This window comes from Oryx dammah, unplaced genomic scaffold (genome assembly GCF_014754425.2).
Source record: "Oryx dammah isolate SB20612 unplaced genomic scaffold, SCBI_Odam_1.1 HiC_scaffold_16, whole genome shotgun sequence".
In the NCBI taxonomy this organism is placed as follows: Eukaryota; Metazoa; Chordata; class Mammalia; order Artiodactyla; family Bovidae; genus Oryx; species Oryx dammah.
The window spans coordinates 11934973-11961961 of record NW_024070200.1 but is presented as its reverse complement, the minus strand read 5'-3'; the positions used below and the strand labels follow the sequence as shown (position 1 = coordinate 11961961).

The following is a 26989-nucleotide window of genomic DNA, read 5'->3' as shown; positions in this document are numbered from 1 at the left end:
GTCTTCCCCTGTAGCCTGGGCACTGCGGCCACGCTGTGATGAGATGTGACTTGTCCGAGAAAGAGCATGTGGGCATCAGATGCATCAGAGCAGGAGAGAGCAAGACACCAGGGCAAAGGAGCTGCAAGGAAGCACTGGTTTCAGAAAAGATCCACAACCAGCAGCGGGGTGTGGAGGTTAAGAGAGGGACCAGGGCGCCAGTAAGCTGGGCTCAGCTCTGCCTCATGCCAGCTGCGAGGCCGGGGCGAGCTCTCCTGGACTCGGTTTCCTCAGCTGTAAAGTATGGAGAATAAAAGTTGATCCGTTGGGAATTTCCTGGTGGTCCGGTGGTTAGGATTCTGCGCTTTCACTGCCATAGCCTAGGTTCAATCCCTGGTCATGAAATAAGATCCTGCAAGCTACACGGCACAGCCAAAATCAGAACACAAACCAAAAAAAAAAAATTTATCCATCAAATAAAGCTAATAATAGCGCTAATAACAGTCCTTCTCTGGATTGTTGTAGGGATTAAATTAGTTAACGTAAGCGCTGAGAGAACTTCCCCGAACAGTGACGCTGTGTCCACATTGCTTTGAACAACTCCCCCACCCTGATGGCTCAGACAGTAAAGAATCCGCCTGCAATGCAGGAGACATGGGTTCAATCCCTAGTTTGGGAAAATGCTCTGCAGAAGGAAATGGCAATCCACTCCAGTATTCTTGCCTGGGAAATTCCACAGACAGAGGAGTCTGGCGGGCTATAGTTCCATAAGGTTGCAAAGAGTTGGACACGACTGAGTGACTTTCACTTTCTTTTCACTTTCTCACTCCCTTATAATGAACACTCCTAGGGAGGCACCAATTTGAACAATTCCTGGGACCCAATCAATTCTTACACATCCCAGACTTTAAGATTTTTTTTTTAATGTGGACCATCTTTAAAGTCTTTATTGAATGTGTTAAAATACTGTTCTGTTTTGTTTTTTGGGGTGCCACGAGGCATGTGGAATCTAAGCTCCCCAACCAGGGACTGAACCCGCACCCCCTGCATTAGAAGGCAAAATCTTAACCACCGGACCACCAGGGAAAACCCACGGCTCAGATTTCTAACAGTCAACCTTGGCCCAGAGGTCAGAGGAAGATAGCGCTGCCCCCACTTGCCTCCCAGAGGCCAGGGGACTGACACAGTATAGGGACCAGACCCATCACCGGGCAGCACCCAACCCACCCCTGAATGGCCCACCCAGAGGTTAAGAATAAGAGCTGGTCCTTACTTTGCAGAGACACATTCACGGATGAGTTGACAGAATGATAAGCCTGGCTTCAGACCATCCAGCGGGAACAAGGTCTCCAGGAAGTGATACTGGCCAGGAGGTCATGGATACCAAGCTGAGCGACAGGTCCACAGAGATGCCCTACACGCCTTTCCCTAGGTCACGTGAGTTTCCCTAATAGCAAGTTCTCAGCTCAGTGCAGCAAACCCAGAGCACACATAGGGCCTGCTGCTGCCCTTCTCAGAGACAGCAGTGTCTAGCCCAGGAAGACAGGTCCACAGGCAGCTCCAGTTTGGGGGAAGGAGGTCTGCTGGGGAGCAGGGGACAGGTCTAACCCCATAAACAGAAGCATGAGATTGGGGAGGGGGCTGGGGAGGGAGATGCCAGCTTCTTAGATGCAAGGATGCTCTGTGGTCTCTGAAACTGAGCAGAAGACAATGCCCGTCTCCACTCCTCCCAGAGCCAGCTGTGCACCCGGGACCTTCACGTCAACTCACCATCTCACAGAGTCTCAGCCCCAGCAGGAGCCTCCTCTCCAACTCAAACGGGCGCCACTTGTTTGCACTGGAGCTTCTGCAACTATAATGTGCATTCCGCTCAATGAGGGATGCCGATTCAGGTTCAGCAGCTCCAGGCTGGCATTCTAACCCAATCCCAGGCGATGGCCGATGGCTGGTGGATCACACTTTTGAGTAACACTCTATAGACAACTTCACTCCAGAACAACCTAGAAACAGGTGGCTACTTTCAAAGTGGAATCTTAGCTTCTGGCTCTCTCTAACCCTTTTAACCCCTTCCTATTTCCCCATGTTCCTCCTTGCGTCTCTTTGCTTTTATGTGCTTGTTACATCCCCAAAGTGGCCAGAGAAATCAGAAAGCCAGCCAATGGCAGAGGGACCAGGAGACAGAACCCCGACTTGTGGAGCAGTGTGGAGGGGCTGGCTCCCCCAGAGCCCAGCTTCCCTGACTGGAGTGCTTTCTATTTAAAGGACTTATGCAAGTTGACTCAGCAAGTCAAAGGCCAGGAAAGAACACCCCAGAACTGAGGTTCACAGCCCTCTGAAGCCACACAGGACTGCTCTGATGCCGGAGATGGTTTCTATTTGTAACAGCAAGCCTGAAAAGCTCAAGAATAAAAATAAAACTGGCAGAACTGAAACCATTCAGCAGACGTTGACAGCACTTACATCGACTTGTGAACATTTTCCCACGCTGCCCTCCAAAATGTGGTCTCTGTTTCATGGCTACTAAAAACATCTGACACGCTCAGACCCCAACACTTGCTTCCCCAGCCCCTTGTATCATGATTATATATTTTAAAAAAACACTTTTGATAATCATGCTTACAGATAAATGTGTCTAACTTCATTCATTAAATGTATGTTAAATGAGAATAATGTTCAGTGTTTTGAAAATGATACAAATATCTGTGTCTCAAATTTTTGACAACAAAATCTATCTTTTAAAAAGGAATTAAGTTAAAAATCCACAATAGTTAGAAACCCAAAAGTGTTAACTTAGGAGAGGGGACAAAAATCCCATGCTTTTGCACAAGACAACATATTTTTCTAAGCAGCACAGCTTCACCTGTAGCCGTATCCCCACCACACACACACACAGACCACATCATTTCCTCAAGGATGAGGGGAAATAAGCCCATAATCCTTGAGCTTCTATTAGGCATCTTAGGTCCTGTGTGCTAAGGGTCATCCCATTCCAAAGATGAGGAAATTGAGATCACACACAGTCAGAAAACAGACTAATGACAACTTGGACCCAGACCTCTTGGCTCCATGGGAGGTTGCGTTCAGCCAAGAACAACTGCAGTCTGTTCAGTTGCTAGGTCATGTCCAACTCTTTGCAACCCCATGGACTGTAGCAAGCCAGGCCTCCCTGTCCCTCACCAGCTCCCGAAGTTTACTCAAACTCATGTCCGTTGAGTCAGTGATGCCATCCAACCATCTCATCCTCTGTCATCCCCTTCTCCCACCTTCAATCTTTCTCAGCATCAGGGTCTTTTCCAGTGAGTTGGCTCTTCATATCAGGTGGTCAAAGTACTGGAGCTTCAGCTTCATCATCAGTCCTTCCAATGAATATTCAGGGTTGATTTCCTTTAGGACTGACTGGTTTGATCTCCTTGTTGTCCAAGGGACTCTCAAGAGTCTTCTCCAGCACCACATATATCCCAACAATGGACCCAAACAGCCATGTGGAAACATCCTATGCGGAACCAACTTCCCAGCCCTATCTCCACTCTCCCCAGAGGTGCTGGGGTCTGCTGTCAGAGGTCGAGGTCACACTCAGGTGGCCTTCAGGAAGTCCCTGCCCATGAGGAGCTGGCCAGCTGGGTGCCCTGGGCTCTCCCGGGATGTCAGGACTCCAAGAAACACCAAGGCAACCAATATTCCCCACGCCCCTTACACGGGGCTCCAGAGGATCCAGGAGAGGGAGCAGGTGGAATAAAGGATGTTCACAGGTGTCCAACCCTACCTGGGCCCCAATTACCAGGAAATAAAACCAGGAGGTGCCAAGGTCAGCCAGCTGGGACACCCTGGAGAGAGTGTGGGTGGCGAAGAGAACCCAGCTAGGGATTAATCACTGGACACCTTTAACTCCATGCTTTTTAAAACAATTTTTGCATCATGTGAATCATAAATCATGTGAAACTATTAACTAAATAACATACTTTTTTTGTTTTTAAGCTGAATGGAGAATTCCACAACTCTAATCCTTGGAGGCAAGCTCACAACTCTCCCAGCCATGTGACCCCTCCCAGCTCTCAGTGGGAGAGGCGCTGCTGACCTGAGCCGCCTTCATTGAGCACAACTGTCTGAACCAGCAACCGCTCCCCACGGCTCCGCCTCCTGCACCGCCCACACCACCACCCCCACGCCCCGCCCAGTCTAAGGACTGACCCCTCACTCTCCGGCACCCCCGCACACACTCACCCAGGCCCCACACCCTCTGTCTCCCCTGCCATCCACTACTGCGTACGTTCTGGCCGGACCCCAGCACCCCCGATAAGGCCTGGCCCCAGCCTCTGACCAGAAGACCCAGTTCTTCTGCTCCAGTCTGGCCATGTCTAATTGCCCCCCTCCACCATATGTCCTCCCAGCGGGACCCTCTCCCATGGAGAAGCCCTCTGATGCTCCCTGACCCAGCAGCCCACAAACAGCTCACCTGGCCTTCCTCTGGCCCTACCACCCGTCTCTGACTTAACTGCTTGCCAACTCCTTTGTGGCCAAGGCCTCGGTGCTTTCAAACCACTCCACCGGCAGACAAACGAGCCCCTCTCTCAGCCCCAGGCTCCTTGTACAGGCTGTGCTCCCTGCCCAGAATGACATTCAAATACCTCACCTCCCCACCCACACCTGCGCCTGGTTTATTCTGTATCCAGAAGCCTCAACTTCCCCATAAGGCCTCCCCCAATCCCTGCCCACTCCCCTCTTTCCATGCCCACAGCCCCCCGCCCCATGTCCTCGCAGACCCCCACAAAGGCACAGACAAGTCCTCCCACCCTCCAGGCTTGCCCGTGAGCTTGGGGCCACTGTTATGGTACCCCTCCAGATGCCCAGCACCCAGTCCTCCATGTGCCCTGGGCACATGGCCTGATCTTGGCATCGATCTCTCTTTCTTAGTCTTTCCTTTCTGCTGCTTCTTCTGCCGCCCAACGTCCTGCCCTGAATGGTTTGTGCAGAAAAAAGGAAAGGAACACACAAAGAGCTCCAACATCTCAAGCAGCAACAACTCTGGAGAAACCTCCAGGAAGAACCTGCCTCCCGCCCTTCACTCCTGCAAGCTGGGAAAACATATTTACTTCCTCAACCTGCTTGAGAAAGAACGGCTGCTCCAGAGAAGGGGGGTTTCGTAATGTCTGAATTCTCAAGGAATTTGGAAGGAGGACCATGAATCTACAATCAGCAACTGTACTTCTCACACTTACAGCTTGCTCATTTGCATTTTAAAATAAGACTCCAACCCCTCTCCTGCTAACACCCATCTCCTGCTCCCCACTGCACTTTGAAAATAACTGGTGAAAGACAGCGCTCGGAACCTGGCGGGGCAGATGGTGGGATGCAAAATACATTTTCCTGAGGATGCTGAGGCTGAAGGCGGGTGGGACCACGTAGGCACGATATTCCCACCAGAACTTCTTCCACTAAATTCAGGGTTGCCCTTGAAAAGGGAGATGGGGTCCAGGGACGGGAAACTCACCAGCTTCCCTCCCAAGCCTTCCCTGTGGATCAGGTCAGATGAAAAATGTTCCCTGGAAGGGCGTCTTGCAAGGCTGACGTTTTAGCCCCAGGCCACAGATGACTCAAGTGTCGCGGCATGTTTTCTCCCGACAAAGGTTCACTGAGTGGAAAGGCCGTGATAATGTGCTGGGCTCAGCCCTAGGTCACTCAACACCTAGAAGTTTCGGGAGCAGAAGGGGCTGTGAGCTTAACCCTACCTCTCAGCCAGGCTCTGTCAGGTGGACGAGGCTCATCGCCACCAGCCAGGCTCACCCTGCCTTCCTCCAGGAAGCCTTCCTGATTTACAAAAGCGGGGTAAGGACTGTCCTCCATGCCTGTGCCCACAATCCGTGCCCACGATCCCTACCCTCTTTGGGTCTGAATGCCAACGGTAGGCTTCAGAGAGCTGAAGGGATGTGGCCTGGGCCCATGCGAGTCCCCAGCACGTACAGCCTGGGACCCAGCAGGGAAAGGTTTGCTGAATCCTGTTGCAAGGGGCGGGGGAGAGGGGCAGTCTTCCCAACCAGCATCTGCCGGCTATGAGGGACCCTCACACTCACTGGGGCTTCCCCTGTGGCTCAGCTGGTAAAGAATTCACCTGCAATGCAGGAGACCTGGGTTCAATCCCTGGGCTGGGAAGATCCCCTGGAGAAGGGAAAGGCTACCCACTCCAGTATTCTGGCCTGGAGAATTCCATGGACTGTATAGTCCAAGGGGTCGCAAAGAGTCGGACACGCCTGAGCGACTTTCACTTCACTTCACGCTCACTGGCTCAGTGAGGCCACCTGTCAACACCTGAAATGGAGAAGTCAACGGGGTCTGTGTATCCAGCGCCCTCATTACAACAGTACAGAGGGGGAAACTGAGACAAACAGGGACCTGCAGCCATCACCATCATGACAGGCAGCCCCTGAGGACACGGGGTGGCCGGCCTCTTGGCCCACTCTCCCACCTGTGCTCTAGCCGAGTCCCAGCACTGACCACAGGAAAGGACTCCAGTCCCCCCAGCCCTCCCAGCCCTGCTGGACTCGGGCTCACCTGGGGCTTCTCAGGCTTCCTGAGCAGGCAACGGCAGGCGATCATTATTATCAAGCATCTCTTGGCCTAACAGACCCAGTCAGGGGAGGCCAGTTACCCTGCAGACGAGCCCACTGCCAAGGCCTTTCTGAGTCTCAGCGGAGGCCCGGACCCCAGGGTCCGAGTGGGGCAGGGCTGCTGATGGCCTGAGAGCCGGGCTGTTGACCCCGCTCTCTGGGGCTGTGTCCGCCTCAGGGCCTGGTTCTGGGAATCAAACGGGGTAACACTCTAAAGCATGGGCCTTCAATCCAAACCCCCCAAAATAAATGTTTAAAACTCTGTATCTATTTGTACATTTTCAAGCTGACATCTAAATTTCTCATCGTGAGTTTAAATACTTGTAGAGGATGTAATTTCCAACATATTGTAAATATTAACATTTCAAAATAAAACTGTTACTGTGTCTCTTTCAAATGGACCCAGTGGAATTCTAAATACCATAGCAATTCAAGATCCACCGTCATCCATCTTAAAATTACAGAATTGGACACTTCTTAAACACTTGGAAAGATAGCAAGGCTCCTTCTGCCTCCTCAAACTCCAATTTCCAATCCACATCACTGAGACATTTCTACTTTCAGTGTATTTCATGTTTGAAGGCCTTTTTCACTGATTAGTCTAACATACTATGAGACAAACAAGAAAAATGTATATAAATGTCAATTTTTAAATTTCATGTAACCATAAAGCTCTAAGTGTCAATTTTTTTTTTTCTGGATTGAATTATTATTACAACTATTAGCACATAATTGATCAATACAGCAGAAATATAAATCTATATAGGTAATAATCATAAAAATTAAATTTTATTAGAAATAAATCTTAGAAGAGATGAATGGTAATGCTTTTAAATTATTTCACAAACCCACAGATGACTATTACCTACTGCCAGAATAAAGCAGAGTTTATTATCAATTCTACCTCCATTTTTCAAATTTTATAGTGCTGAAACCACCTAGTCAAATAAATAGATGGCAAGAGATCTACCATAGCAAATTCTCTGAATTCCTTCAGAATTATATGGCAAGAATTACAGTAATTTATTATCAAAACTCCAATTTTTTTTTTCCAATCTGGATGCCATTTGTTTCTCTTCTTGTCCTTGCTGCACTATTTAGGACCTACAATATAATATTGGATACAAGGAGTGAAAGCGTCAGCCACTCAGTCGTGTCCAACTCTGTGATCCCATGGACTATACCCTGCCAGGCTCCTCTGTCCATGGCATTCTCCAGGCAAGAATGCCATTTCCTTCTCCAGGGGATCTTCCCAACCCAGGGGTGGGGGCGGGGAATGTTTTTTCACCATTCCCGACCCAGGGAAAAAAGTTTATTTTTTCACCATTACATATGATATGAGCTGTAGAATTTTTGCACAATGCCCTTTATCAAACTGGGGAAGTTTCCTTCCACTAGACTACTTAGGATTATTATGCTGAATAGACGCCAGACTTTGTCAAACGTTTTTTCTGCATCTAAGGACTAGTACCTAGAATATAGAAAGAGTTCCTAAAATTTAATTAAAAAAAAAAAACCCAACTTTTAAGTGGGCAAAAGATTTGAATAGACACTTCACAGAAGATATACACGGATGGACAAGAAGGACATGAAGAAGTATTGAGCGTCATTAATTTTGAGGGAGATGAAAATAGAAATCACAAGGTCATACCGAAGTACAAGTACTGAAATGTCTAAAATTGAAGACAGGGGATATAAAGTGTTGGCTGGAATGTGGAAGAACCAAAAGCCATGAGATCAGCTGTGGGAACGAACAGATGAGAAGGCCGAGGGTCTGCAAAGCTAACTTTTATCAGTGTGTTCCCACCCCTGCCTTCGAGAGGTCACACACAAATGCTTCCTTCTAGCAAATGGCATCACTGCCTGGTAGACAGTGGTGCCCAATAAATGTTAGCACTTATAGTGTTACTACTGCTGTTCAACAGCAGGAAGAACAACTCTTGTGACCAGGACACACTGCAGGTCTCATTTTATAGTCTTGGTTCCTGAACCTAGGTCCCAACATCCTTTTTTTAAAAAAATATTAACAGGAGCCAAAGCCCAGGTAACAACAGGTATGAAAGCATGTAGTAAGCAGAGCAATCTATAAACATGCAGGAGAGACCTGCAGAAAATCCAGAAAAACCGTGGGCTTTACAGACAAATCAACCGCACTCAAATTCAACTCCACAAACTTAACCAATCCAGTTCCTTGAGGGGAAAATTCTGAGCCTCAGTTTCCTAATCTCTAAAATGGACATGAAAACACCATTCACATCACTGGGTGGCTGCACAAAGTGGGACCATGCCCTTCAGAGCACTAGACGCAGGAAATACTGAGTGGCAGCTGTGGCATGCTCACTCTGCTCCTTCCTCTTCAATCACTGCTACCCAGTGACTGGCAAACGCCCATCGCCAGCATCCAGGGGCCCACCAGCCTGGGGTCTGCTGCACAGAGGCTTGGCTGATTTTGGAAAAAAAAAAAAAAACCAAGTGGCTTGGTTTCCAACTTCTTCAAAGAGTTTTTACTCTGTATCCTGAAATTTCAAGTTCTCCAAACATGCAGGGATGCCAGGAGGAGGTGAACAGAGAGGCGTCGTGGTGGGTTTTATTTTTAGATGCTGGCGTGGAAAGCATCCAGCCTGCCTTCATGCTGGTCCCCAGCCGCCACTTCCTCCCCCCAAGTCATCGCCCAAATGAACAGCAGACCCATCAAGAAAGATTTCACAACTCTTCTTCTGCCTGGTACATTCTAAAACAATGGCTCCAGTTTCCCGTTCCACCCAGAGACTAAGTGGATTAAAGGTCTTGGTCTTCCCGGGAAGCCATGCAAAGCAAACACACTGACCCCTGGGTTGGCCTCACATCCTGAAGCTCCATGGGCTCCCTCCGCCTGCCCCGCTCCTGTCCCTTCCCATGGGAGAGGTGGCATCGCACTGGGTTATAGTCTGGGATCTGGTGTGAACAGGGATCAGGGACTGGGGACAGGACCTACTTCTTCACCTTTTAAGCAGTGACTGTTCATGAGCACATGAATTCATTGCCTCTAAAAATGGCTCCCGAGAGAAATTTCCGCGTGGACCCTGATGGAGGCTGTAGCTAACCTCCAGGAAGTACCTGGCCCTTCACAGTGACCTCCAGCGATAGCTTCAACTACGGGTCTAGGCCTTGGTGGTGAGTACGCAGCATCTACAAAGGATCGGGGGCTTCCAAGGAAACCATCAAAGGCGACTAAGAGAAGAAATTAAGCCAAAGTGTCCTGGAGCAGGAGACACCAGGCTCCAGAAGGACATGAATACAGCTGCACCTGCTCTGCCCACTGCTGGACCCCAGGCAGGCATTACCAATCCACCCCTGTCCTCAGCCATTCACAGGCTTTAAAATCCTCCAGCAGACACTACTAATCAATCAAAAATGGCACTGAAAGCTTTACTTTTGAGTATCCTTTGGACCTCTCCCTTTCAATGGATGGAGAAACTGAGGTCCACAGAAGAGTTCAGCGCAGATCATGGAACAGCAGAGCCAAGATGAGGCAGGATGAAAAACACACAGCTGCTGAGAAGCTTTCAGAAACTACCTCCTCTTCCAAAACAAACCTCAGCCTTGGGGTGAAAAGTTCAATCCACAAGCAATGAAGAGGGAGGCCAGGAGGAAGAATTCAGCAGCCAGCCACCACAGTGGCCAGACAGAGGTGCCCAGCCCCACCCCACCCACCACCCACACCCTGTGGGTCCCAGGGGCAGAGTGGCTTGAGGGCACCACCCCCTGAACCTGCCAGGTGTGGGGAGGGGGATGGGGGCTGAAGTTAACAAGGTGGATTCTGAGAACTTCTCAGCAGGCTGTATAAAAGCCTTCCTCAGATATTCTAGTGGGTGGGCAGGCTCCCATCAGCCCTGATGAAGCCCTAGTCTGGGTTCCCCTCTCTGCAGCCCCAGGTGGAAGAAGGGCCGCCAGCCAAGCCACACACACAGGCAGACTCACCCTGGGCAGGGACAGGAAGCCCAACCAGGATACCCGCAGGACTCACCAAGTACCTGTTAGGTGCCAGGCAGAACCTCTGGTGCAAACATCACACCCTGCCCCTCATGAAGGGTCTGAGGGCATCTTCATGTCCCCTCAGAGAGAAATGGCCCCCTTCTCATCCCCCCACGAGTCATAACTGTCAGGACAAACGGAGCTGGCCAGCGGGCACCCCTGGCATGTCCCTACCCCTCCCCACTCTCAGACAGACCCAGCCTCCTGGCATCACTGCTGCTGTTCGAGCTTGTCATCCATTTGGGGCCCACCAGGCAAGCTCCACACTCCAGGAGAGCTTCTCTCTCCAACTACCGTTCCTTCACCAGCTAATGAGCTCATCTCACGTGTGTGTACATGTATGTGCTCAGTCATGTCCAACTCTTTGCAGTGCCAGGGATTGTAGCCCGCCAGGCTCCTCTGTCCATGGTGTTCTCCAGGCAAGAATACTGCAGTGGGTTGCCCTTTCCTCCTCCAGAAGATCTTCCTGACCCAAGAATCAAACCAGCATTTCCTGCCAATCCTGCATTGCAGGCAGGTTCTTTACCGCAGAGCCATCAGGGACGCCCCAGTGAGCTCGTGATCCAAGTCCAACCCAAAGTGAGGCGACACAGGGGGTCAGGAGTCCCTGCTGACTCAGTCCATGCCCCAGGGGACAGGGGACCATCTCGAGGATCAGATGCGGCCACTGAGAGCAGAGAAGGACTGACAAGGGGGAGGGGACGCACCCTGGGGCGGGGAGAAGAAAGGTCTATGGAGGTGACACCACTTGGGTCATGATACAAGAATGGTCCAGGCAGGAGAAGGCTCATCCTCAGAGGGCTAACAGCTGAGGCAGACACCCAGGGGCTGGAGTTCCCCTGAGGATGGCACAGAGGGGCCACAACAGCACCCAGGACCAGGACGTGGGGCTATGCCCCCTCACACTGCCCACCCCAACCCAGGGTCCCACTGCTCCCCCACTGACAAAACACAGCAATTCCTCAACCCCTCCAGACAGCCAGCCCCAACTCCTGTCCACCCTGGGCAGCAGTCATGTTGATTCCACAGAAAGAGAAGTTAAAATAAGAGCAGGTGGAGAGAGGCCAAGCGCCCAGACTTCTCCGAGAGCGGGAAAGGCAAGTGCTGCAGGCCCTTCCACCTGCACAGCAGAGAGGGCATGGTCTGTACTCACCTGCACGACTTCTATGCCTCGCTTCCTGTGGAGAAAATCAAAGAAAACACAGGTTACTCCGGCAGGGAGTAAGTACCCTTCCAGCACCTCCACCACAGCCAGCTGGAGGCAGGGCGGCGGCTACACCTCCCGGGATGACCTCGCTCTCAAGGGGGACGCTTATGAACCCCCAGGCAGTCCTCAGAGCCCCCTTCTGGCTGAGAGAGAGGGCTGGGTGCCCAGAGGAGGCTGGCTGGCGTCTGCCCATCTGGCCCACAGCCAGCCGTCCCCCACTCCAATCCCGGAGCCTGGGCCTCGTGGGCACAGCTCCAGCCTGAACCACCAGAAGAAGACCCTCCGCCCACCGATGGCCTTAAGCCAACCACCCAACCCCACTCCCACCCAGGCACCCCCAGGTCGGCCTCAACCCATCCCACTCCAGCCCACCCACCCTCCCACAAGGACCAGGCCCCCAGGCCCTCCAGTCCTGCCCGGCTGCTAATCCACCGCTGGCCATCTCAGCCCCCCTGACACCCCGCCCACCCTCTGACCCTGGTTCAACCACCACGGTCCTCACCAGTATCCTCCCAGGCCTGGACCTTGTCCCCCTGCCCCTGCCGTCTCCCTCACAATCCAGGACTGCGTGCCCTGACTCACCCCACCCCACAGAGCCAGGGTTGGGGTCTGGATCCCCACAGAAGCACACAAAGGCTCCCTGCTCACTCACCCACCCACATTCCTTACTGCAAGCAGTTCGGGGCGCACAGGATCGGCTGGCCTCTCTAAGCCTCAGGCCTCACTCTCCATCCCAGCCCTTCGGGCTCGGTTCCGACAGACACCCTCCCAGGAAGCCTCCCCTGACTCGCGATGCCCTCTCCCCGCCCGGGCATGCAGGGTGAACTGGGGGCACCCTTCCCTCCCAGTCTGTGGTTATGGAGCAGCAATGGGTTGTCACCTGGGGGGGAGGAGCCCACATGGACCTCAGACACCACAACAGCCAGGCCTGTGTGCACTTTCCTGAGAAGAGAGGCTGGGCCCCCACCACCACCGCACACCCCCCTGATGCTCAGAGGAGGCTGTGACCAGGTAAGGTCAGGATCTGGGGTTCCCTTGCCCACATTGCCTCCTTGGAGCAGGGTTGGGGTCAAGTTCACTAACTGCACCTGCCCGGCATCCAGACGCCCCCTGAACTTTAGCACATGAGGTCGGTTCCTGTGCCCAGCCTGGCCCACAGGGGACAACGCAAATGAAACAGCCATGGCTCGGGTCACCAAGGGGCTCACTGCCTGAGGGAGGCACAAAGCCCTGGGGAGACCTCTGGGCCACGGCGAGCAGACCCATCACCTCACACAGCACAGCGGAGGGGACACCGGCCAATCCTGGAATCTGTCATTTAACAGCTCCCACAAGCATTGCCCAGCGCCTTCCAAGCACCAGGCACCAAGCAGCAATGCACGAGGAGGCCCCCACGTGAGATGGTGAGATGCAGCAGAGGCGTGACCGAGTTACACAGCGGGACACGCCTGCCGCCCACCCCTCCACCCATAGCACCTCCCGGGGCCTGAGGCCCCGAGCAACCCCAGCTGAAAACCACAGGGAGAAAGAAGCCTCAGCTGACGAGACTCCAGACAGACAGACGGACAGCCTGGAGGAGACGGGCTCCTGTGCACGTAACCTGCGCCAGGTGGATGGGGTTTCTCCAGGCGCCGGCCCGGCCTGGCTTCTCCCTCTGAGGGGATTCTCTCCACATCCAGATTGCCCCGGCACGCGGCTCTCACGTCCTTAGGAAGCCAGCTGCTGCGGTCACTTCCGATCCGTCCACATCACACAGCCCAGACGGTTCCCACCCTCCTCCCCGTCCTGAAAAACAAACAGGACTCCAACTTTGAAAACAGATGGAACACATGAAGTAGAAGAAACAAACCACAACCAAAAATAGGGGTCTTGAGGACAGACTGAAAGCCTCAAGCGGGGCTGAGCTCCCAGGAGCCGGCGCAGTTTCTCTGAAACTTAAAGTGTCAGAAACAGGATAAACGGTGCTTCTGGCAGAAAGAGGGGCTCGGCTCCCCTTTCCACATGCACCTAGCCACACATACCCCAGACACGCTCACGGTGTGAGGAGGGAAGGCCCGCTGAGCACTAGCGCCTTCCACAGAGATCGCCCATTGCTCTGACTGGCAAGCTGAGACCCAGCGGCCTCCAGAGAGCAGCCGGTCTCCACACACCACATGGTCACGGCACAGCTGGTTCAGAGGCACCAAGGGGGCAAGTCTCGTCTCCATCCCCCAGGGCCTCAGCGTAACAGGGGGGCCTAAGGAGGCAAGCGGAAAACCATGTCCCTACGGTGGTGGCACGCCTCACACTCGGGAGAACAAGGTCTAAGCCTGCCGGGGTTCAGACATCCACACCTGGAGTTTCTGCAGCACAAAGGTATCAATAGCCCCGTTTCCCAGGCAGCAGGCTCCTGAAATCCGGTCCTAACCAGAAAGTTCAGAAATTAAATGGTGACACCAAAGGAGAAGTGGGAGGAGGCGGGGCAGGAGGGAGGGAGACGGGAGTGAGAGAAGGGAAGACAAAGAAAGTCTGCCGCCAACTGAGGAAACTGCTTCTCCTGAAAACCCCATAGCCTCGCCCCACAGACACACTTGGACAAGCAAAGCGTTTGGGGCTGCAAATGTTAACTGCCACACTGCCCAAGAGAGCAAAAGCCCACAGCAGCTAAACCCCCCAAGAGGGGCCGCTAACAAACGGCACGCGGTCAAAGGAATACCATGCAGCAGTTTAAAAGAACGAGGAAGTGCTCCGGCCCCGGAAGGCCTGCATTCTCTCCAAGATACTGCTGTCAGAAAGCAAGGTGCAAACGCTGTGGGTCGCACATGGTTACTTGGGTTCAGAACAACATCCTGGCGTGCTTGTGTCCATGCAGAACGAATCTGAAAGAACAACCAGAAACCAGTTGTGGCCCGGCCTCTGGTCAAGAGCAAGGACAAAGGTGTCTGAGAGGTAAGGGGGAGGAGACCCCCTTCTCACTGTGCAGCCTCATGCGCTTCTCGAGTTTTGTGCCATGTGTCTCTAAGGCGTGCCCCCAAACTAGAGAGCTGCACGTTTTCAATCAAAAAACAAAACAGTTGCCAGCATTCCAAGGTCTGCCGTAAAGATGCCTGAGGTAGACACGGGTCATTCAACCAGCTGATGAAGTGGAATAGAGGAGCTCAGGATTTATCTAGAAAAGCTCCCCAGTGCTGCTCAAAGGGGAGCTGCCATGTCACCCTCTCCAGGGCCTGTCGGGCATCAGATCATCCAGTTAACTGGACGTCTAAGCCCACTTAACTACTTGGGCATCTGAGAAACAGATATGGAGGGAACTGCAATGTTAAGGTGGTGCTAGCTATAAAGAACCAGCCTGCCAAAGCAGGAAATGTAAGAAACACGGGTTCGATCCCTGGGTGGGAAAGATCCTCTGGAGGAGGGGATGGCAACCCACTCCAGTATGCTTGTCTGGAGAATCCCACAGGCAGAGAAGCCTGGTGGACTACCGTCCATAGGGTCACAAAAAGTCGGACACGACTGAAGTGACTTAGCATGCACACACAGTGGTAAAGTGATATGTGCTTCTTTTCATTTTCTGGTAGTTTCTAAGTTTTCGACAAGGAGCATAGATACTATGAATACTTCTAAAATTATAGGAAAAAGTGACAATAAAAAATAATAAAAGAATTTTACCTAAAACCTGAACCTCAAGAAAAATCCCAGCTCTAAAACTGTCATTTCCTTGATAAATACTGGATTCATAAGTTTTGGACAGAGGCCTACCTCACCACTCATAAACTTGCTTTCCCAAAAGCTGGCTATCCAATGAAGGGAGAATCTGCTTTGCAAAAGGGACCTCTGTTCCCAGACATCCAAGGAGAGCATACCCTTGGGGAATTTCAAATCCTTCCAGACCTTTCCAGGGCAGGTATAAGACCCAGGGCTGCAGGCAAGAGAAGCACAAGCAAGGGAGAAAAATCAGCAAGGGAGAGGGGATGACACCCCATCAGAGGTGCCCTCTGTCCAACAAGGAAAGAAAAGTCCTGTGATAGCTAGGAGAATTCCAGAAGCTCTGAGAGAACAGAGCAGCGGCCGAAGAAGAGCAAAGTTTTGCCAAAAAGGGGGCCCCCTCAGGTTCATCAAGAAACACTTTCTCACAACGGGTGCGGCCACAGCCACCGGCCTCTGCCCCAGGCATGGCAGAGGCTGGAGAACCCTGCTGCAGAGGGAGGTTGGCCAGGCTGCCCGGCAGTGATCTCACAGCAGAGGGGATCGACCTGGAAACAGGGGCTTCCCCCACCACCCCCAGTGGGCATGGAGAAAGAGCTAAAAACCATTTGGAGATGGGAACTGTGTAATTATGTAAGTGCGAAGCCAGGCATCACTCGCACCCCAGCCAGCTCGGTAATTACCAGATTTCAGGATCCCCGAATAACACGCCCTTTAGCACTACAAGGCCGGCAGGCAAACCCCCCACACCCCCATCTCTCCCTGGCCAGCAGAAGGCAGGGTCCTCGAAATGTCCCCTGAGGACTCGGGGCTCCCCGAACGGGCAGCCGGGCCTCCTCTCTCACCTGTGCATGGAGGCACACTCTGGTCCCACGGCCCCAAATGCCACGCCAGCATCACCACCTAACCCACGGCCCAGATCAGCTCCTGAGGGTCCCTCCTGGGCTCCCACCCTCCTCAGAGCCCCCACGCCCCAGCATGGTGCACTGACATGGAGGCTGCCTGCCTCTGGGCCGCTGACCCCTACTAGGCTAACAGCTAGTAAGGTGGATATTAATGGTGTCCACCAGTATGACAGTTCTCCTCCTGGGCACTCACTCCCTTGGACACACACTCACCAGGCTAGGCACAGCTACATGGCTTGCTTTGGCCAAGGAAATGTGCACCAAAGTGACCCATGTCACTTCCAAATAGAACCATTTGATGGCTGGTGGTCGGCTCTCCAGCCTATCTTTCTATTGCTCAGAAACTGTGGGAACATGGAGGCACAGATGGCCCCCAAAGCCATCCCAGATGCACTCTTGGAGAGAAACCTGGCTGGGTGGTTGTGAAGAAAGTCTGGGAACCAGGGGGAAAAGAAAAACTTTTTTTCAAGACTTTTTATTAAGAAGACTTTCAGCTTAGGAGTAGTTCTCAACCAGGGCAATTTTGCCCTCCAGGGGACATTTAGCAACACCTGAAGGCATTTTTGATCATCACACCTGGGGCAAGTGTGCCTGGCATGTAGAAGGCAGAGGCCTACAATGTACAGAACAGCCCCTGAAACGAAGAACCATCTGGCCATGGTGCTGAGAATATGAGAGATGCCGAGATGCAGAGGACCAGCGCTGAGCGTCCCCAGGGAGGCCACACCCCAGGGAGGCCCCCAGCCCTGGAGAGTCACCCAGGCCCAGAGTGGACTCTGAATGAGTTATAAATAAACCTGCTGTCGCCAACCTCTCCGGAGGCTTGTTACTGCAGCCTAACCAGGCCTATCCCGATGGACAAACGCTCCTTGAGGAAATAGGGCTTGTGTCCTCTATCTGCACCCCAGATCCCTAGCACAGGCATTTGGAGGTGCCGTACACAAGGGTTGGGAGAGTAGCGCAAGCCCCTCCTTTCATCAAACTCTCCCAAGAGAGACCCTGTGCTGTAAAAACACCCAGGCCTGACCTAACTCTGAGTCTGCACAAGCTGGTCCCGCTGTGAAACTCCCATCCTTAGGCTAACTCCTGCTCTTCCATCAGGGACAGCTCAAACATCATACACGCTGAGAGGCTGTTCCTGGCCCCTTCCCTGGGCAGAAACGATGGCCTTTTGGCCACAAGGCCATGGACACTTAAGACCGCTCTGTGCTCAGTCTGGGGCCATGAGCCCCTGAAATCTGAGTCTGTGCTTTATTCCAGCTGCTCCTGCCCACCACTGACCCCTCCCCCACATGCCTGGCAGGCACTAGCAAGTACTTCCCGAATGAGGGTACCAGCCTCCACTCCATCCCTGAGCACCCCTGCCTGTCTGCTTCCTTGGCTGCAGCCTGGTTCACTCACCGATGGTTTCATAATTTGGATTTCCCTTCTCTTAGCAGCACCAGAAACTGAAATGGCCCAATACAAAGGCAACATACGAAGAGAATTTTACAGCCAGGACAAACATTGGAATTATTTGGACAGCTCCAAGAAAGAATCAGATAAACTGAAAGCTAGCATACATCTTTTTACTTGGGGGGCAGTGGGGGTGGGGGGCGGGGAGTGGTAAGGGGGAGTGTAAAACCGTTCTCAAGACTGGATAGTCACCTACTCCGGTAACTGAAGCCCTTCCCCAATACAAGGTGCCCCACCTGGAGGAGGCAAGCGGGCCAGAGGGTCCTCGCAGAGGCATGAATCAGTCAGCATGCTCCTTCAGACCTAGAACAAACCCACGGGATCCCCAGAAGTGGCTTTTCCTCATGAACCCAGGAGGTGGGCGAGAGGCAGGGTTAGTGACTCACCTTCCTGCACCTCCAGGAAGCAGAACCGCCCAGGCCCAAAGGCCTTAGCTACAGAGACAGGACAATATGGAGCCAAGACGCTCTAAAAGCCCACTCCTCAATTTGCAGGGTCGGGAAGTTGAGGCCGGGGCGGAGACAACCCAAGAATGTGCTCCACTGCCTCCAAACCGTCATTGCTTCAGATTGGGAACGTCCCTGACTTTTCATCTGAAAACAAATGTTGAAATTCCCTTACTGGCGCTTGACACACCTTCACTTTTCAGTATAAAAATCCTCTACTTGAAATTCTTTTCAGATCTTTGACTACCCCCTTGCACGCAGGTGCTATAATTTTTCCTTCTCATAATCAGGGAGGGGCCCTAAATTGCCGGCAGGAGGGTGTTACCAGGAACAGGAGACCCACAGGGGCATCAGGAAGGGTTGGTTCCAGCGCCTTCCGCCACCCCCAGCTCTGGGCCGGCAGTCACTTGCCATGGGGCTAATAATGACTCAGTCGGTTCTCTGCTGAGCAGTTTCTTATTTCCAAGAATGCAAAGTCATTTTAACATCAGCCCAGTGATCAAGGTAAGCTCCAGCAGGAAGGGAGGCAAGAATCCCTGAGTCATATTTCTGTCCTTTGGACCCACTGGGGGAGGAAGAAGCCTGCCCAAGGTCTGGATTGTTTTCAGCAACTCTCCTCAAGGTACCACACACGCTCAAAATAACTGCACAAGCTTGAGCCAGACCTGCTTCTGGGATGCCGACACTCTTTTAAAAGCTGCATTCCACAGCAGATTAAGTATCTCCATCTACCCAGATCCTGCTGCTAGTATTCCCTTACCACTGAAAGTTCCCTCCAGGCCTGAGGGCTGGAATCCAAGACCAAGAGAAGGGTTCTTTGAGCCACCTTCTGTGGCGGGAGGGGGGGGGGGGGGGGGGGGGTCCGGGGGAAGGGGGTAGGACAGGGAGGTATCTGTGCCCTGTGCTGTCCTGAGCCTCCAAGCACAGGGGCGCAGAGTTCCCTGTCATTAAACATTTGCTGACCTTCTCCACCCAGCTCTGGGCTGGCCTGGAAACAGAGGCCCCCTCCCCCCACACACAAGCCACAATCCCTGCCTAGAGATGCTGGGAGCCACAGGGCCCTTGAACAGAGCAAGCTTCTGGGAGATGGCAGTGACAGGGGAAGGTTTCTGAAGATTGCCGCTTGAGCTAAGCTCCTGGCGCAGCCAGGAGGGCGGCTGCAAAGCACCAGCACCAGCTAGGGCAACCCCAGGGCCTCTGGACACTAGGGTTCCCTGGGTCCCTCTGCCTCAAGCACCAAGGCTGCTATCACATCAAAGCAACGATGAGGTTGGCCCCACCCCCAATCACTGAAAACTTAAACCACAGCACCTTAATCAAATATTTTCCCAACCCCTATCTACCTGCAGGATAGGGAGTGGGAAAGCAGGCCCTGGGAGTCAAATACCAACCTTATCCATGGGTCTGTGACTAAGGGTAGGGAGCCAAAGCCTGGCTCTGACCTTGACCCAGTCCCTCCCAGCAGGAGGTTCCGGAAAAGGCAGTGCATTGGAACACTGCACTCATTTCCCATTACTGTTGTAACAAATTACAACAAAGTAGGGCTGAGAACAACCCAAGTGTGTTCTCTTGCAGCTCTGGAGATCAGGCGTCTAAAATGGGTCAGCAGCTGAGCCATGGTCCTTCCTGAAGCTTGGGGAGAAATCACGCCTTTGCGGTTTCCAGTTCTAGAGGCTGCCTGCATTCCTTGGCTTGTGGCCACTTCATTCTGATCTCTGCTTCCATTGTCACATCTCCCTCTGACTCTCCTCTTATAAGGACCCATGAGATTACACCGGGCCCTCCCAGGTAAATCCAGGATTCTCTCCCATCTCAAAGTCCCTCTGCAACATAAGGGGACCATATTCACAGGTTCTGAGGACACCTGAGGGTAGCTGGACATTATTCTGTCTATCCCAACATCAAGGCTCTTGCAACTCTGCCATCCCCTGCGTCCCAGATACCCTCTCAAAGTGTCCATGTGTGGGCTGTGGCAAACTGAGATTTGTCCAGAGGTTCACTGGGGGCCTCGACAGTCACCAAGGGGGAAACTGGAGCTAAGCCCCTACACTGCCCATGGGACTCTAAAGGGGACACTGGGTATAACCAAACATCGATACAGGGGTTCTTGATGGGAAGAAGGCCCAGGCCCTGGGTGTCAGAGACCTCAAGCCCCAGGCCTGGAAGTCTTAGCTGTATAAACTGGGGGAAGGGATGACATTCCTGACCCTGGGGTCCACCTCTAGGCCTAAGAGAGGTGCTCAAATCACCGAGGCTTTCCTACCCCCAACGCCGAGGCCACCTGGCTCCACTGAAGGCCACAGCTTCAAGCTGCTGAGAGAAGACTCGGCAGACAGAAGCTAGAACCGGAGCATAACACCTAGGCACACCGGGGCCAGCAGGGGCCTCCCCAGCACCCATTTACAGGCCCCGGGGGTACCAGGCCCTGCCCCTTGGCCCCTTCAGATGCCCTGAGCACCCAACTCTAGGAACAGGTAGGGGCTTCATCTGGGGCCTCCGAGACCCTCAAATTTCAGGGAAGGCTCCAAGGGGTTGGATACAACCCAAACAAAGGACTGGCAACACGAGTAATTCCTGAGCCCCTCACTCCCCACTCAGGGGAAAAGGGGGAGAGTAGGGGGAGAGGCAGGGGAAGAGGTGGGGGCCAGGAGGGGCCTAAGAGACACCCAACGACGGCCACTGAGCAGAACTTTCAAAGCTGCACGAGGGGCTGTGACCGTCCTGTTTCTGCAAGTGCGGACATTGAAAGAGGTCAAGAAACTCACCCAAAACATCATGCTAAGTGAAAAAAGTCAGACAGAGAGACAAATACTGCAGAGTATCACTTCTAAGTGGAAACTTGCGGGGGGAAGGGGGATGGGGGGAGGGGGGCAGGGGGGGTAGGAAGGTGGGAATCAAACTCAAAGAAACAGAGAATAGAATAATGGTTGCCAGGGGCTGGCAGGATGAGGCAAATGGGGGAGGTTGGTAAAGAGACAAAGTGTCAGTTCAAAGAAAACGGTCTGAGGACCTGATGAATAATGCGGTGACGGCAGCTGACAACCACTATTTGACTGAAACCTCCCAGGAGCAGAAATTAGCTGCTCCCACCCAGCAAAGGAAGAGGGGGAGCGAATAAACATGTGAGGGACAGACCAGGTCCATCCTTCCAGTGTGCACACAAGCTGAATCACCACACCAGAGACTTCAGATACATCACAATTTCTACTCTGGGTTTTGTTTTATTTTTTCAGGTCATATCGCCTTTTAAAAAATATATTACAATTTTATTTGTCAACTATAGGGATGAAAAAAAATACATTATGTGTTAAAAAGAAAAAAGAAAAGGAACTCATCCAAAGACCCATAGGAAATCAGCCACAGCGGAACCACAGTCTCAAGCCTGGTCTGTCAGCAAAGACCATACCCGTCCAGTGACCTGTGAGGGTGGAGTCCAGCCAGGTCTGTCGGGGGTGAAGCTTCTGGGATTTCCAGAGGGAGGAATTGTTCTGGACGGACCTGCCTCTCACCTGTGCCCCCCACCACCGCCCAGCCACTGCCCCGAGTCTGGGCTGTACTCCCTCCTCAGACCCCTGACTCCCAAGAGCCTGGGGGAGGGGGTGCCATCTCCCCTGAGAGGACCGCGGGTCAACAGCCCAGAAGGGGCTTCCTGGGTAGCTGCAGGCATCCCGAGACCTCTGCACAGTGGGGACCGGACACGCCTGGGTCTCCAGAGGCCCTAGGAGCAAGGGGAGGCCTGCATTCCCCTCTCCGAGGGGCTGACACCTCCTTCTGACCACAAGGTCAGCTCAAAGCCACACTTCCCGAGCAGGAGGGAGGCGGTTTAGGCTCAGCTGCTGAAGGGGCGGCCAGCCTCCCAAGGAAAGCTGTCCAGACAGATAGGTAGGTGGTGACTGCCCAGGATGGGAGGGATTCAAGCCGAGGCCGGATGCCAGAGTCATGGAAGGGAGACGGGTACATGTGGGAGGGGACGGGCTAACATCTCAGGAGGTCTTCCCCATCTCTAAGCATTTCTAACCCCCAGTGAAAAGAAGCAATTGGTCCTCTGGGCCTCCCAGGGAGGAGAAGACGAGCCTGGGGCCTTAGAGGACCCCAGCACCAAAAACTGAAGCCCCAGACCCTCCTACCAGAAGGCAGGCATGCATCACACCTCCTTCCTGCCCGGTCTCCCACCCAGCCAGGCCCGGCAGCTGGCAGCCATAGCAACAGGCCCCAAACAGCCCAAGAAATCCCTCAGTCAGCCCCACGCAGAGTGTCACGGCAGTGGCCAATCTGAGGCTAAGGGGAGCCAGGCCCCTGGCAGAAGTGAGAAACTCCGAAAAGAGGAAGCCCCATCCGGCCATAGGGGAAGAATGCTTCTGGGTCAGCAAAGGGCAGCCTCCCCACCCCAGACACAGGCCTCGGTCCTGAGGGCCGCCGCAGACCCACCGACCCTGCCCACCCCCAGGGGTCTGGCCTGTGACCCTCTACATCTAGGCTGTGACTCATCCCTGCCCCCCAGCATTCAAGACCTCTGCAGCAGGTGGCCACTCCTCACCCACCCCATCTGATCCTAGCACAGCTGGCTCCGTGCCCTCCCCCCAACCTGCCCTTGCTGTCAGCCTCCTCATGTGAACACCCCACCCATTGCCCACCATCCACAGCAGCAGAAGCCTCTTGCCTCTTACGGCCCCTCTCCGAGGGCAGCCCACGAGGAAGGCAGCAGAGGTGCTGAGGAGTCAAACCCCAAATGGAAGGGCCAGGAAACAGTGTCTTCTCCTGACCTGGGTGCCCCTGGAACTAAAGGCCATGCGCACAACCCACCCTGTGCCAACCCTGGCAGGGTGGCTTGGGCTGGGGGGAGCGGGGGGGCCACTTCCCTGACTCAGGATGTTAACCTGCTGGACAATTCTCCAGGGATGACCTTAATTTGCAGGGTAAGAACTCAGGATGGAGAAGAATGGGTCTAAGCTGCAGGAGGTAGGGAGATGAAGCCTTTTCTTAGCCAAGATTTTTCTTAAACTAAATTCCTCCCAATGGCTTGCTTTCTCAAGAACCCCCTTTCCATCCAAGGTGGCCTTTTACTCATTCGTTTATTTCATGCCTGTTTCTTGAGCCCCTAGCATGGTGGACACATCACAGTGAGGACAACAGAAATGGCTCCTGTCTTCAAGGAGCTCCAGCACAGAGGAGCGGCTGAACAAGCAAACCACAGAATTAAGTACAACAAGGTGGGACACGTTCTGAAAGGAAGGCTTGAGGGACTGACAGAGAAGGGGGGACTATGCGGAGGTCAAAAGGCCGAGGAGCAGCCAGACGTGGTGGGTAGGAACCCTGTGAGGCAGCAGGAAGAGCATATGCAAAGGTCCTGAGGTAGGAAGGAATTTAGAGCAGCTCAAGAACTCAGCAGACATCATGGAGGCTGATCATCGGTGAGGAGCGAGAAGGGCAGGAGGCATGTCTGGGGCCGGAGGGCCCCTTTCTGTGCCATTTGTTCCCCTGGTCCAAGAAATTTTCGCTTTGCTTTAGCTTGTCACAACTGGGTTTCCCTGTCATTTGCACCCACAAGAATCCTGGCTCCTACAACATCCAAACCAAAGCATCATATTCTCTCACCTTCTCTGACAACCTGGGCCTAATCTTGGAAGCAAACACTCCCACCCATCCAGCTACCCAACCGAGAGCCCATAGCACCCTCCACTTCTCTCCCATCAGTCACCAAAGAAAGGTTTCACTTGGGTCTCCAGGCAGCCAAGGGCTGGGGGTCCCCCTTCCAGGGAGGCAGGCAGTTGCATGATAAAAGGAGGGGCAGGAAAAGAAACGCAGATGGTCTCTTGGCTGAGGGAAAAAGAGAACCCCATCAACACTGGCTGGCTGATTGCATATAATTATGAAGGAAAAACGCTCTTTAAAATTAGCTTCCCAAATGCGAACGCAATTTCAAGTGTCCCTTGCAGTGTGATTACAGCGTCAACCGAGGAATGTTTTATCGCCGGCACAGATCATGCAGGCCCCTGCAGGCAAAAAATAACGAAGCCAACCAGGGCACCAGGGCCAGGCAGCTCCCCGAGAAGGGCCTGCAGCTGCCCAGGGGAAGCACCAGCCCAGGAAACCCAGCCCAGAACCAGCCTGGCTCCCCTCCGCAGCTGGCTCAGGGCCTTTCCCAAGAAAGCCAGAGGCACATCTTTCCTTTCATCTTTCTCTGTCTTTCATCTTTGATGTTCAGACTCAAATCCCAGGAAGAGCCAGTTCATAATAACCTGGACAGCTTCAGTCTCTGCACGCCTCCTACAGCCAGGAGCTGTACTCTGTGCCTCAGTTTCCCCATCTGTAAATCGGGCATGATCAGTTCAGTTCAGTCACTCAGTCGTGTCCGACTCTTTGCGACCCAATGAATGGCAGCACGCCAGGCCTCCCTGTTCATCACCATCTCCCGGAATTCATTCAGACTCACGTCCATCGAGTCAGTGATGCCATCCAGCCATCTCATCCTCGGTTGTCCCCTTCTCCTCCTGCCCCCAATCCCTCCCAGCATCAGAGTTTTTTTCCAATGAGTCAACTCTTCGCATGAGGTGGCCAAAGTACTGGAGTTTCAGCTTTAGCATTATTCCTTCCAAAGAAATCCCAGGGTTGATCTTCAGAATGGACTGGTTGGATCTCCTTGCAGTCCAAGGGACTCTCAAGAGTCTTCTCCAACACCACAGTTCAAAAGCATCAATTCTTTGGCACTCAGCCTTCTTCACAGTCCAACTCTCACCTCCATACATGACCACAGGAAAAACCATAGCCTTGACTAGACGGACCTTAGTCAGCAAAGTAATGTCTCTGCTTTTGAATATGCTATCTAGGTTGGTCATAACTTTTCTTCCAAGGAGTAAGCGTCTTTTAATTTCATGGCTGCAGTCACCATCTGCAGTGATTCTGGAGCCCAAAAAAAATAAAGTCTGACACTGTTTCCACTGTTTCCCCATCTATTTGCCATGAAGTGATGGGACCAGATGCCATGATCTTCATTTTCTGAATGTTGAGCTTTAGGCATGATGATGGAGAGTAAACCACAGCGTGCTGGAGACTAAATGATGACCGGGCAGCCAGTCAACAGGTATCCACCTCCCATGAAGCCTCAGAACAGCACTGCTGGCTCTATAGACGTGGAACCTGACCTCAGAAAGGCCCCACGAGCCATTTGGCTAGTGGGAGAGGAGCAGGGATGCAAACCCAGCTGGCCTGGGTCCGAACTCCACACTCTTGCCCCCTGGGGGCTTAGCTGGGCTTCGGAGGCTATGGCGGAGAAGGGGCCACTCCGAGCTTCTCAGTGTGCCCCTCCTGGCATAGTTGCCAGGCCTGTGTGCACTGTGGCCTCAGCCTGCAGCCTGGCCCTCCCCATCCTCAGCCCACGACCCTCTCGGGGACTCAGGGTTTTAAAACACTGCAGACTCCGACTGAAGCTGACCCCCACTATTCCCCTCTCCCCTCAGGCGGTGCCTTCTAGCCCTGGGCCCTCTGCCTCTGACGGTCCTCCCATTTTATACATGAGAACCTAGGCGCGGAACTGAAAGGGACTTGAGGTCACATGGAGGTCTCTTCAGGATAAGCCTGGCGCAGGGGGGCAGGGGCATCACACTCTGGCCTCCCCAGTCTGCACCGGCACCCAAGGAAGGGAAAGGCAGTGTCAGCCCCGTTTCAAAGATGAGAAAATCGAGGTCTGCAGAAGCATAAAAGGACAGGTTCAGGGTCTCCATCAAGGGAACGGGAGAGCCATGACCCCCAGGCCAGAGAACCAGCCACATGAAGTGCCCACAAGCACATTGCCACGTGGGCCTCGACTGTGTGTGTGAGGACAGGGAGCCCCCAGAGGGGCCACCAGGGCAGGCCAGACCCACACCTGGTGGCTGGGGGGCCACAAAGCCAGCCGAGCAGTGCTTCTCACTGGAAGCGATTTTGCCCCCAGGGACATGTGCCCAAGCCTGGAGACATCCTTGGTTGTCACAAGGGGGGAAGGGGTGGCACCCCGTGGGTGGAGGCCAAGAACACCGCTACATCCCATGACACACTGGACAGCCCCTAACAGAAGGGGATCAGAAGGGAAGCCCCTAGCAGAAGGATCCGGCCCGAAACGTCAACCGTGCCAAGGCCGAGGAACCCTGAGCTACAGAAATCTGAGAACAAGGATTTGGATCTGCCGAGACATGGGTTGGGTCAAAACAACAAGACTTTCAAATAAACAAATATGTATAGCAAATTTCAGTTGCTGAGTCGTGTCCAACTCTTTGCAACCCCATGGACTACAGCACACCAGGCTTTCCTGTCCTCCACTATCTCCCAGAGTTTGCTCAAGCTCATGTCCATTGAGTCAGTGATGCCATCCAACCATCTCATCCTCTGCCACCCTCTTCTCCTTTTGCCCTCAGTCTCTCCCAGGGTCTTTTCATAGTCAGCTCTTCACATCAGGTGGCCAGCATATTGGAGCTTCAGCTTCAGCATCAGTCCTTCCGATGAATACTCAGGGTTGATTTCCTTTAGGATTGACTGGTTTGATCTCCTTGCAGTTCAAGTACACAAATGTAAATATGGATATAGGTATGCATACGTGTTTGCTTGCATTTGCTGAAATATCCTGGAAACAAAAACTAGGAACAATTCCAAGAGAGAAGATAGGGCTGAAAGGGCACAGCTAGGACCAGACCTTTTCGCTTGCCTCTTGATTTGAATTGTGAC

At 53.2% G+C, this 26989-nt stretch overlaps 1 protein-coding gene across 3 annotated transcripts in view; it reads right to left on the bottom strand.

Moving 5' to 3' along the window:
- ITPK1 (inositol-tetrakisphosphate 1-kinase) overlaps positions 1-26989 on the bottom strand; it is a 159506-nt gene that overhangs the window by 109410 nt on the left and 23107 nt on the right. For 2 of the 3 annotated variants that reach the window (XM_040256605.1, XM_040256607.1), the window contains exon 2: positions 11749-11773. The exons of the other annotated variant lie outside the window; for it this stretch is intronic. In XM_040256605.1, coding sequence (XP_040112539.1) covers positions 11749-11773 — 25 coding nt within the window. The remainder of the gene's footprint in view (positions 1-11748; positions 11774-26989) is intronic. 3 annotated transcript variants of the gene reach the window in all.